Below are 13,273 nucleotides of genomic sequence, written 5' to 3' on the forward strand. Positions count from 1 at the left end.
ATGATAATTTTCTCCTATTGGATGTAGATCTTTCCCGTTTAAGAACAACTTAACATTTTAGAGTTGTTCATAATTTATAGCAACTTTCCATTTCAAATATGTCCTGAGGGGGCCTTTCTCCATGCTCGTCACCCATAAGATAAGATTCCTGCTTGTTCCTAGGTTAAGTATAAATCAAGAAATAGATCATTGAATTTCGCAAGTGTTATTAAATGAGGTATTTGTTTTGAAAACTCCTTTATTTGTTTGTTTAAGATGGAATTCAGACCATCGCAATGCATTGAAATTTCAGTGTCGGATAACAATGAAATTTGAACCCATTATGAAGGTTCGGATACCACTTTGAACAGTAGGTCCATGTCTGATTTAACGTCGCTAAACCTTAATAAATAGGCAAAACAAATAAACGGAATGACTTCTTAAATGGATAAAGCAATGCATATTGGGACGTGTTCTCCATAGTACGAGGGCTATCCAGAAAGTAGATTACGTTTTCGTCTGTGTCCGCTAGGGGCGGGGCTAGCGCGGCCATCTTGGGGTCAGAGCGTTGCGCAGCTCAGTCGGCATCTAGCCGTGCTAGTGAGAGGTTCGTGCTGTGCTCCGTTAAGATACTGTAACGGTTTGAAATGTCTGCGTTAATTGAAAATCCCGCGAGCTGGGAGGTGCGTGCAGTAATAAGGTTTCTGACAGCAAAAAACTGTAAACCGATAGAAATCTATCGGCAGCTGTGTGAAGTGTATAGGGACAACATTATCACTGAAAGTGGAGTGCGACAGTGGGTCATAAGATTTAAAAATGGCCGAACCAATGTTCACGACGAAGATCGAAGTGGGAGACCCAGCAAAGTGACTGCCGAACTTGTCGAAAAAGTCGATGTTAAAGTCCGTGAAAATCGAAAGTTCACAATAACGGAACTTTCTTTGAGTTTTCCACAAATTTCGCGAAGTTTGTTGCACGAAATCATCAGCGAAAAGCTTGGTTACCACAAGTTTTGTGCAAGATGGATTCCAAAAATCTTGACAGAGGACCACAAAAATCAGCGAATGGCTGCAGCGTTGCACTTTTTGGACGCCTACAATAAGGATGGTGTCTCTTTACTCGATCGCATCGTTACTGGTGACGAAACTGCAATCAACTGGTGACGAAATTGCAATCAATGCAGTGGGGGCACACAGGTTCTCCCCAAAAACCCAAGAAATGCATGCAAACAATGTCGGCAAGGAAGATGATGGCGACTGTTTTTTGGGACAGAAAAGGTGTGATTTTGGTGGACTTCCTGGAAAGAGGCACTACAATAAACGATCAAAGGTATTGCCAAACTCTGCAAAACCTCAGAAGAGCAATTCAAAACAAGCGCAGAGGAATGTTGAGCTCTAAGTTCTTGTTGATTCACGACAACGCCCGGCCCCACACGGCAAATGTCACGCGTGAAGTTCTTGAATCTTTTCAGTGGGAGTTGTTTCCTCATCCGCCATACAGTCCCGACCTGGCACCGAGCGACTTCCACCTATTCCCAGCAATGAAGAAGTGGCTGGCTATGCAGCGTTTTGATGACAACGAACAGCTGCAAGAAGAGGTAACGAAGTGGTTGAAGTCGCAGGCGGCCGAATTTTTCGACGAAGGAATTTCCAAGCTCGTACATCGCTACGATAAATGCCTTAATTTGAATGGTGACTATGTCGAAAAGTAGTATTTGTGTGTGGCTTTCATCTGTATATAATAAAATTTGTTTCCTATACTTTGTTGATTTTTTATTCCAAAACGTAATCTACTTTCTGGATAGCCCTCGTATGTTGATTACAATATTGCATTTCTATTTACATAATGACTCAAAACTTCTCCGTAGTTACGGAGAAAGCGAGCATGAACAGGCCTTGCTGCAGGCCCGTATCCAGCGGGGTCTAGAGGGAGGAGCGGGTCCCCCAAAAAGTTTCACAGTACGCTTGCAAATGAACTATAATATGGTGATAAACTATAATATGGTTGAATTGGCTCCCCTAACTTTCGCCAGGCCACCCCGTACATTTTTGGGCTGCCTTGCTGCCCGCCCCCAATTTTCTAAGAAAAATAAAAAGAATATTCACTTATGTTATATTACAGAGAATTATAAACAAAATGCTCAAAAACCGAACTTTTGTATGAACAATTTTTAAACAATTTCTCGTGGGACAGCTCCCGGTTCCCCACTCGACTGAAGTGTATTCCGGATCCCCGGAAGGTAGAGACCTGCATGGGCCGAGCTTGGGCGGGCCGACTCTGTTATTTCTTTGGGCCGGGCCGGGCTTGGGCGGGCCGACACTGATTTCTCTTCAGGTCGGGCCGGGCTGGGGCCGATTAATTGCAATTCTTTAATCATTATTGACTTTCGTTAAACGATGATTAGAATAAAGGCAAACGTTGAAGAAGTGTGTCCGTGAAAAATGTTACAAAATGAAACTTTTAAAATTTATCGGGCCCGGGCCGGGGTTGAGCCAAGAATTTTAAAAAACTTATCGGGCCGGGCCGGGCTCGGGCCGAAAATCTCCAAAATTTTTCGGGCCCGGGCTGAGCCGGGCCTAGGTACATTCGGGCTGGATTGGGCTCGGGCCGAAAAATTTGTCCCGTGCAGGTCTCTACCGGAAGGTCCGCCCCTTCCATAGCAAACAACACCTAACTCCGTCCATGCTGAAATTTTCAGATTTGAATGCACCCAAAGTTCCCTTCACACTTGTACATACAGAACAACCAAATCCACCATTATTGTATGTCAGCCACGTATGTTCTTTAAATTTGGTCTCCCAGTGTGCTTACTAAGATAATCAGAAAATGCAGTCAAATTCATGTCATGAGGAGTTGCTATTTTTATTTTTACTATAAACTTCTTTATATTGAAAATATTTTATTTTCATTAACTAACAATATCAGATTGAATTGAAAACAATCACCACAAAGATCTAAATATTAGGGATACATTCACGCGCACAGATAATCATCGTACACGATCTATAGTGTTATACAGTTATTAGAAACACACATAAACTATATCTTTTTCTATCTTTAATACCGGACTCAGTTACGTATTTCTTTATCATTGTATGCACTAAAGAAGTCCCGACCAACTCAAAACAATACTTTCCGATTTCAGGAACGTGTTGCCTCAATACACTACTTTTTGTTTGGATTGGGTCCATAGTTCCTTTCTTTCTATCATGTGATTCTTATCTGCAACCAACACGACAATGAGTTAATTTTGAGTTTAACGTCCCTTTCAGAAGCGAGGCTATATGAGACGGGACCTACTAATTAACGTGGAATACGAACCATATGAGCTCCCGCCGGGTCTCTCACGCCAAAGGTGCGTACGCTAACCGCTCAGCCACAACAATGCGAGTTCTTGCGTAGGAACAAGGGGTAAACTTCTTTGTAGACACCTCATTTTAAAAACAAAAGGTAGGAAAATAACAAAAATGTTGGTGTTGGCAACTTAGAAATTATTTGTACATAAGAAATAAGATATTTGACGTGCATAGCTACTTGTCAATTACTGTGTACAAAATGGATTTATTAAAGGTATATTAGCATCCATTTTCCAGTGACGGTATGTCTTGATCACTGAAAAACCAGAGACGGTATGTCTTCATCACTGAAAAAAAACAGAGGTGGTATGGAATACCACCGTATACCGTCTCACTTCGACCACTGGAAAAACTACTTTACAAACTCAGAAATAATAAATAAAAGTATGTACTCCTTACGTAATGAAATAAATTTTTATTTATTTTTATTTTTACAGTTATTGAAGTAACTCACTCAGACGTTGGCTGCAACATACATACATTTTCTACTGCAATTGAAAATGGGAAACGCAGCTTGAAAAATGACGATCATCTCAATAACAAAGATAGTCAATACAATTCAGAAGAGAGCCAAATAGCAACCAAAGACGGTAGGTTACTTAATACTTTTCTTTTTTCAGTTTATTTCAATATTCAACAATATGAATTATTCAAATGTGACTTTCGCTTAAGTTCGAGACCACGAGAAAATATATCAGAGTTATGAATCAACTGAAACATATATTATTTTCTTACTAATATATAGTTTTACTTTCGAATCTATCTTTAAAAAAAGTTCCTTTTTTATTTTTCAAGAAAGTGATTAATTGATGTCCGTACCCGAGTTTTGTTACTTTCTATGTATTTTATTTCACAGAAAGAATAACGTAGGTGGTTATAGAAACTCGATTCGTGATCTATATGTTCTAATAATTGTAACGGACCAAGTTTGGTCTTGCTCCGTTAAGATACATAAATCAATAAAGAAACCCTGACATCTTCGTTCGGGACAATATTACACTCTGAGTTGAGGAATGTATTAAAATTGAAATTCATTATGTTACAGAAATAATGACAACCCTGATATTTAATGTTAGAATAAAGGTATCTGAATATGTCAGGCATTGTAAGGATTATGCTTTATAAGGCTTCTATAAAGTATTGTTGCACAGTAGAAGGTTTATTGATTTATTTATTGATTTATTGACATATAACACAACAGGCACAGGCCTAATTACAGTGTTACATAGTATATCGTTATACAGATTATATAGGTTAATAAAGCTATTGGCAATAATTACATTTGTCTTACAAAATTAATATACTTGTTAAAACTACTTACATCCATTGCCAGTACATCCAGGTTGAAAAGAGATTATCACGGTGATTTCTCTGAGCTGGAGGGACGTACCTGATGTATTACAAGTACGAGCATGGAGCCGATACTCCCTTTGATGAACATGGTATCCGTGCCTTATCTATGTGAATTACGTCAGTGACATATATATATATATATTTGAATTATTCACCGGTAATGATAAATATCCCAGGAGTGTTCGATTGTTGCATATTCTCATCTATATGTAATTTCTGTGCTACGTTAACGTTATTATTGAAGTTGGTTGTCTATAGAAGTTTTGTTTTTAACTCGGAGGCATCGTATCAAGCTACCAGAATACTGCACAACACTGACATAAAGGGGACCACAACCAGGGGATTTAAAAGTGCGATAGCGGCATCCTGAACAAACTATAAATACGAGTCGTACCTGGTTGCATTTTGTGGTGACGGTGGTGTGACTGTAGTGTTACACAGTATATGTATTTAAGACAATGTTTCCGGTCGTTTTCTATTTATGTCATTTTTTTCTTGTACTTTAGATTACTCTCTGGTTATTTTTTTAAAAGTCATATTCGTATATACAAGCAATCGAAGTATTTTCAGTAATAAAATTCGTAAAGTGTTAACCGTCCCGTACATCTGAAAATGGCCGAGGTAAATTATATTGGTTTATTTACATATATCAAATACACTCTAAGTATTTCTTTTGCAGTTGAATCGAACTTTTAAAAATATACGTAAAGTACTTATAGGCAACCAACATTTGTTATATATATCATTATCTACTACACTGCAAAATAATACGTGTTACTATTTTTGTTACTAATATACCGTTCAGTACAAAATTTTTAGATTCTGAATTACATTTAAAACTGTATGTAAGTACGACAAACTGTATTCATATCATTAATTTTCTCACATCATGAATTAAATATTAGCGTATAACTTATAAAGTAACTTCTCTAAAAATAAATTTAATTAGTTTCATTCTATAATCAATATTATACTGATACAGTTTTTTTTTTTTTACCTCGAAGTAATTTCTTACAAAATTTCGCTTTTTTTGAGAAAACGAAACAAAATCATCTTTATTGCAATTTTTATTCCATTTGCGTTCATTTTAAGATCAATTTGATATGACTGTCATTATTTTTTGCATATTGTTTAAGTCAATAAAATCCAAGCAAACCTAGTAAGATTAGACTTTGAGTTTGAAAAAATTCCGACCAAACTAGATTTTTATGAATTTATTTATTTTGATTTCCTCAGAATATCTTAAAAATTACCCTTAATTTGAGCGGTGAGGTTCTTGTTTTCAGGAGGAAGAAACAGGGTGATTTTGCCTCTTTTGAATGATCTGAAAAATTGTTAATATTTCGAAGAGAGTAGTTACGAGAAAAAATGTAGTTTATAGAATTCTACATGAAAAATTCCACAGTCTGTTTTTGTGGAGGACAGAGAGTTGAATCAATTGTTTCGAAGATATAGAGTAAATTATGTCTGAACAGTAATAGTATAAACCACATATTATACATAATGAGTTCTTTAACTTGAGGCTGCAAACCACTGGGAAAATTAATGTTCGAATAAAAAGTTAATATTTGGAAATGGAAATGCAGCTGTGATAAAATTAGCTAGCAGACTTTGGAAACTTAAATGGGGATCACACTTTTTAATTACAGATTCGGATTCTACGGAGAAAAATAAGTAAATTTTATTCGAAACGTCTTTCCTATTCGTGACAGATATCACTGCAATATATGAAAACTAGTTTCACTTAAGTTTCTACAATTAGGAGTCCACTAGATGCGTTTCAGATTAAATTTGCAATAAAAAAGTACCACTCTTTTTGTCTTAAACGTTTTCTCGACTCGCGGTAAGTGGTGAGAAAGATAGCTTTGCATTCGACGTGAATTCACATATTTCAGATGCGTTGTATGTGATAATGCGATAAAGCGAATGAACGGCGATAATTGTAGTAGACCACCAACCATTTTATTGGCTGCATTTCGCTGTGTCACAAATCTACGGTACCGCAAAGGCCATCTGATCACTTTTTATTTGATGCTAACTTCTGTAATTGAGGAAGATGTTAATCTAATTATTCAAGAGGTTTGCTTATTGGGAGCTTCATTCATTTATTTAGTGTTTCTTTTAGAGTGCAGTTTGTTTCCCGTTTTTGATGCCACTGACACTACATTCAATTGGATGTATTTTTTACTACATTCGTTGAATTGTTTGACTTGTTTTGAACGGTGTTCATTTGTTCTTTTTCAACTTATTTTGTCTAGTTTTGTTATCTTTTTTGTTATATTTCGTATCGTCACTTGAGTCCTACTATCCCTCCATACGTACGCATGGATTATCTATCTCTACAAGAGAAATCGAAGTTAATTCTGATTCCTGGATAATCTGGCAGAACCAAAAGTCGCCAGATTTCTTTTAGTGGGATCTCCTAAGAGATAAATTGTCTGATGGAGATGATGATAGGTTGTCGAAACTGTTACTCAAATGTCATTAGTATGTTTAATGCTTTCTTCAGTTTTGTTTTATTTATACCTGTTAGAAGATAAAGATTATCAACAAGTGAAAAAAATGTGATGGAACAAATTAGGAATTCTCGCTCCGAAATTAGAGCAGACACGTTTTTAAAAAGCGTGGATCAATAAATCCATGGAAATTGAAGGTGGTTAATTTGCAACTAAAGATGTAACTAACTGTAACTAAAGATGAGAGGCAAGGGGGGTTTACCATAAACAAGCACCGTTATACCGAGATAATGTGCAGAAAACACGTACCTCATAATCAACTTTTAATTATCGGTGAAGCATGAGTCATCCAATTCAGAAGAAGGAATTTACCTACTTCTTGCTAACAATGATGCCATCTATCATGAGTCGTGGAAAGTTTACGATCAAAGGTTGTTACTGTTCATTGCAAATTTATTCTGGAATGAAAGTGAGAGTACTCAACTGGTAAAACTAGTGAAAAGAAGTCTAAGTGAAACTAGCTTTCACTGATTACAACGTCATGTATTACGAATCGAAGAAAATATTTTGAATAAAATTTACTTATTTTTGGCGGTATAAAACCGAATCTGCAATAAAAGAGGGGTCTCTATTTAAGTTTCTAAAGTTTCAACCCAACTTCTGCCTCCATCGGGATTAGTCGAGATAATTTCATCTCAGGTAAATTTCTACTTCCAGAATATTAACTTCTTATTTCGAACATTTTTTTTCGTCCGATGCTAATTTCTCTAGATAGTTTGCTGTATCAAGTTAAAAAAAATGCTCATCCTGTATAATATAGTGGCGTGCGCTATTTCTGTTCAGACATAATTCAATTCGTCTTTGAAACGATTGATTCTGCGAAAAAAGAAAATTTAAGGATTTTTCTAGTGTAGAGCTGTATAAACTACAGTTTTTCTCATATCTATTTTTTTTTTTTTAAAAAAAAGCACAAAAATGTAATTTACCCCCTAAGAGAGAAAAAAGAAAACAGCTCAAATTATGGCTCATTTTCAGGATATAGTAAGAACACCAAAATAAAGGTACCTACAAAAGTCTAGCTTGATCGGAATTTTCCCGAAGTTTTTCCCTTTCTTTGTCTAACTTTTCTGGGCTAAAGCACTTAATTAGATAATAAGCCACTCATTAAAAAAGCTATAATTAAGCTAAAGCATGAAGGATAAAGTAATATTTGTCAATATGATTTTACAATTTTTTTTTTTAAATTGGAAACTTGTAATGAGACTACAAAGTAATACTACTTTCGTGCTTAATTGGGGTTTTACTTCTATCATTTTATTTCCTGATTACATTTCTCACTAGTAGATGACTTTTTAATATGGGTAATTTAACATTCTTAAAACTGAATAATATACTAGTTTTATAGTTTGAAAAATGTGACATACCAGAGCAGTCGTGTGGAAAATATTCTAGTCACCCCATTGTCTTTAAAATATTTTCTTTTGATAACTATAGGAATAACAAGTTAATATTTGAAGCGCTTAGAGGATCAAGGTGGTATATAACAAGTTGAAAATGACGGTAAAATTGACTGTCACAACTTTATCCGTGAACATACCGCCTTCATCGTTTCTAAATATCTGCGCTCAGACTAGGATTTACTAAATAATGTGTTACGTAGCATGATTAACATATAATACGTGGATGAACCGCCAGAATGCAACGTTTAAAAAATGTAACGTAGCCTTTATCCTCTAAGTGCTTCATTTGTTTGAAATAAAGATCTTAAACAGTCACAGAAGCTTCTCATTTTTAAAAGGCGTGGATGGACATGATTTTGTTTCAACAAGAGTGTACCGTGTACTATTACCAAAGTACAAAACAAATATTCTCGGAATATAGACGTTCCTCTGCTTATTGTGATAAATAGGTCTGAATATAATAGAAAGTAAGAATAAAAATAATCATTGTTTAAAAACTTATAAGAAAATGTTTACTTTTATTTCTCTAATTGTTGTGAGCTTCTTCCGAGTATGATGTAACAAACTATTTGAGAGATGACGCTATAAGCACTAAGTATTGGGGAGCTTTGCTCTCAATTTTTATTATTTATAATTCATTACTTTTGACAATTTTATTGTTTGTGATAATCGTAATTACACAGTTTTTTCAATTTTAATATATTCATGCGCCGCTTATCCTTTCTTATTACATTAACAGTGTGATAAACAATTATGTTTAAAACAGGCAAATTCGGCCATTTTGCCACGTGGCATTTTAGTACATATGCTTACCACTAATGCACCATTAATGGATTTTCGAAATTTTGCAATGTCATACTTAGATGATTGAAATCAACGCACTGCATCACGTTATGTAAAGGCATCATCGGATTGTTTACCAACATTATTTTAGTCTTTTCGTTAAGTGAACATTTCAACAGATTCAACTCAATCAGCCAATCACAACAAACATTGGTAAGAACACACATTTTCTTTCTGAATTTCACGAATACTGGAATCAACTTTCTTCCTGCTACATGAACTAATGTCGTATACATATCATTAAACGGTTCTATTACCATTACTTCATCTCCAGAATTAATGTCATGTTGAATATACCATGAATGCAAGCAACCAATAACATTCACTAGACGAAGATGGCCATAACTTTTCGCATATTGATACATACTAAAATCTTCATTACACGCAGCATCAATAAGACAATCAAAAACATTCGAATGAAGAGAAAAGTCAGGATAATCTGATCCAACCAATACCGCAGTATGTTTTTGCGAAAACTCAGAAAATTTCATCCACACATTTAAATCAATAACGTCACATTCCTTCGTCGATGCAAATTTAGGATCTGTATTCTCCATAATTTCTGTGGAAGGTTCAGGTTCACTTATTTGGGTAGTGTGATCATTAACTATAGTTTCTACCACTTCGATGGAATTTTGCATTTCAGTGAATCTATGTATAATTCGTTCATTTTAAGATCACTTTGTTCAATTCATAGAGTTGTCTGGTCGATTTTACTCCAAAATCTTGCTTTAATTGTCCCATCTGCTGACCAAAATCTTGCTTTAATTCTTGCTTCAATTGTCCTATCTGTTGATCGATTTTACTGTCAAGTTGGCTCATTCGTTGATCCATTCGGTTACCAAAATCTTGCTTTAATTGTTCTAGCTGTTGGTCGATTTTACTCGTTTGTTGCTCCATTTGTTGTTTAATAAGATCGGCCAGGTCAGAAAAGCTCATTTTCCTGCTGCCATCTGTTTCAGATGTGTTTCCCATACCATTGAGACTCATTTTAATATTCCTCGAAATTTTTGTGCCACTTCTCAACACGGTAAACTCCGTCTTGTTATCTCTTTAGTGAAGTCACCTCGCAGCCTTATAGTCAATCTGTACTGTTGAAATTTATTATTTAGGAGATTGCCTACTTTACTTCAACGAATCACCTAAAGGTTCCTGGCGGCAAACCACCAAAATGTTATAACGTAACACGTTATACACAGGTCCTCAGTCATAATTATAGCTAGATTAAATTACCAAAATCACTTAAAACAGTTTATGCTGCGTTTAGATTTCCTGGCTTTTATTGTGGCACACACTTATTGAAATAAATAGACACCTTTATAATTATGTGTACATCCCTTTTATGATGGTTCCTGAATTATATCGTTTATTTACAAAACGTTGCTATGACAACGTAAAGACAAAAACTCATAACAAATCCTCATATTAGAATCAATTTTGATTCTCTTTCTTTTTTCGTATTTTCTTCTTCTTCAAACTGGTTAGTGCATATTTTAAAATCATACATTGCCCGGAAATATAAAAAAATATATTTAAAATTGCACTGAAAATACAAGATGTCGAAATACAAGATGTCTTTGCACTATTTCCCATTGCATGAGGTTCAACCTTACGTTCCGTATACTACTACTACTATTCATGAGCAATAATAATAATAATAATAATAATAATAATAATAATAATAATAATAATAATAATAATAATAATAATAATAATAATAATAATAATAAGAAGAAGAAGAAGAAGAAGAAGAAGTAGATTTCATATATTTTACATTGAAAGCAATTTTCATTTTCTATATCACAATATACATTATTTTACGCATTTAGATTCAGCCTTTTCAACGAACTTAAAGAAAGTTCGTTAATGAGTTTTTTATTTATGTATGTATGTATGTATGTATGTATGTATGTATGTGTGTCTGTTATTTGCGAATTTTTCAATTTTGAGCCCTCCATTCAATAGAACATCAGAAAATATCTGAAAGAAATTATGGACTTTTCGTGTACTCTTACCGTTCCCGAGATATTGGCCAAAAAATTTCGATTTCGGGAGATTTAAGGAACCATATCTCGGAAACCGTACGTCATAGAGAGAACATATTGGTTTTGGTCAATATCTAAGAGGATGAGGAACATTTTGGTACCAAATAGTAACCGGTGGCCACTGGCCAATTGGCCATCGTTCCCCAGATATTGGCCAAAAACGTTCGGATTTCGGGAGATTTAAGGAGCCATATCTCGGAAACCGTAAGTCATAGAGAGGGAGGATATTTTGCGAATTTTTCAATTTTGAGCCGCCCATTTTGAGCATATGTCTTCGTAAAACAACATATCGTAATACGTACGTTTCAACAGAACTCTTAAACAAAACATGTAGAAAAACTTTAGTACTCAAGGAAATTTTAAATGGGTAGATATATTACAAGGATTGTTTAATGAGTATAATAATAAAGTACATAGAACAATTGGTATAAAGGCTGTAGAAGTTAATAAGGAAAATTAATTCTTTTTAAGTTCGTTCTGGCAGTGTTCTTGGAGCATTCTCAACTGGTTATTTTCTACATGTTTAAGTCTGACGTATTTTGTTACTTCGTTATTAGCGTTCTCAACTGTTTTCTTTTTCTGAATTTGTTATTTAAAATTACAAGAGAATTCTCTTAGAGCATTCTCAACTTTTTTTTTCTAAACTTGTTATTTAAAATTACAATAAAGTGTAATTTATGACTATTGCTGTTCTAGGTTCAAACACGAACAGCGACTCTACAGCTGACATGACTGAAGTCTTAAGAAGATTCGAGTCTTCAACAAAAACTTCTAACTTCGAATTTGCAACCTCATCTTGGGTGCAATTCACCATTTTATTGAGAAGAATGTTTATACAAATGAGTAGAAATCTCGTAAGTATTAGCCACTCACAGCATTTCTTTATTCTTTTACTGCAATTTCGGTGATATTTTGTCTTTGAAATGTTCCATTCAAAGCTGTATTAAAGAAAGGAAAATGGTTATTTATTGTATTGAACAAATATTGTATTGTGTATATTTAAGAATTTATGGAGGGTATTTTAACTCTAATATCTTCTCTGGTGAGCATAGAGTCGTAATACATATAGGAATAGAGAAAAACAGTTGGAACAAAGGAATCCCTAATCTAGTGTGACCAGTTTTATAAAATAAATAAATTATAATAATAAGAAAATGTAACACTCGGCAAACTGGTCTAATTTGATAATCCGCCTAGGTATACTCGCTACTATATCATTATTCATACCAACCAAAAGAAATCTCGTGTTTTCCAAAATAACTAGATGTTTATTTATCCTCATTCTAATTTTAATTTTTTACACTATGTTTAACATTTAACAGGGACCGAATTAGGGACATTGACTATCTCTTGAATGTCGTATTTGGTCAATAATTAAATTTCGTTTAAAGACTTAGTCTTAACCTTGTAGCACTGTAGAAATTACTAGTACACTGCATAACTACGAGTCAAAAGACACTTTAAAAAATGAGACAATTTGCGTCTCATTTGCATTTTTGTCGGAACGATTGACGAATTAAAAAAAAAAAAAAAACTTAAAAACGGGACATCTGGTCTCCCTATACTAATCGGGCATTAACAGCTTATTGCTTAGAAGGAACATTATTATTATTATTATTATTATTTTAGAGTACTCTGTAAGAACATTTTGTAAGAGCATTCGTAAAATGCTTCATCAGATAAGAAGAAAGTTAAATAAAAAGAAAGTGATTTTGAAGTGTCCAGATGGGCACCATTTATAGAAAACAGTCACGTGATAACATGGCAAGGTGGAAAATATT

At 34.5% G+C, this 13,273-nt stretch overlaps 1 protein-coding gene across 1 annotated transcript in view; it reads left to right on the plus strand.

Moving 5' to 3' along the window:
* The window catches only part of LOC145690411 (ATP-binding cassette subfamily G member 4-like), a 139,647-nt gene that overhangs the window by 97,825 nt on the left and 28,549 nt on the right, over positions 1-13,273 (plus strand). Inside the window, exons 6-7 of the mRNA XM_081765257.1 lie at positions 3,773-3,925; positions 12,189-12,346. Of these exons, the coding sequence (XP_081621383.1) occupies positions 3,773-3,925; positions 12,189-12,346 (311 nt within the window). The remainder of the gene's footprint in view (positions 1-3,772; positions 3,926-12,188; positions 12,347-13,273) is intronic.

This window comes from Thermobia domestica, chromosome 7 (genome assembly GCF_964235325.1).
Source record: "Thermobia domestica chromosome 7, izTheDome1.hap1.1, whole genome shotgun sequence".
Lineage (NCBI taxonomy): Eukaryota > Metazoa > Arthropoda > Insecta > Zygentoma > Lepismatidae > Thermobia > Thermobia domestica.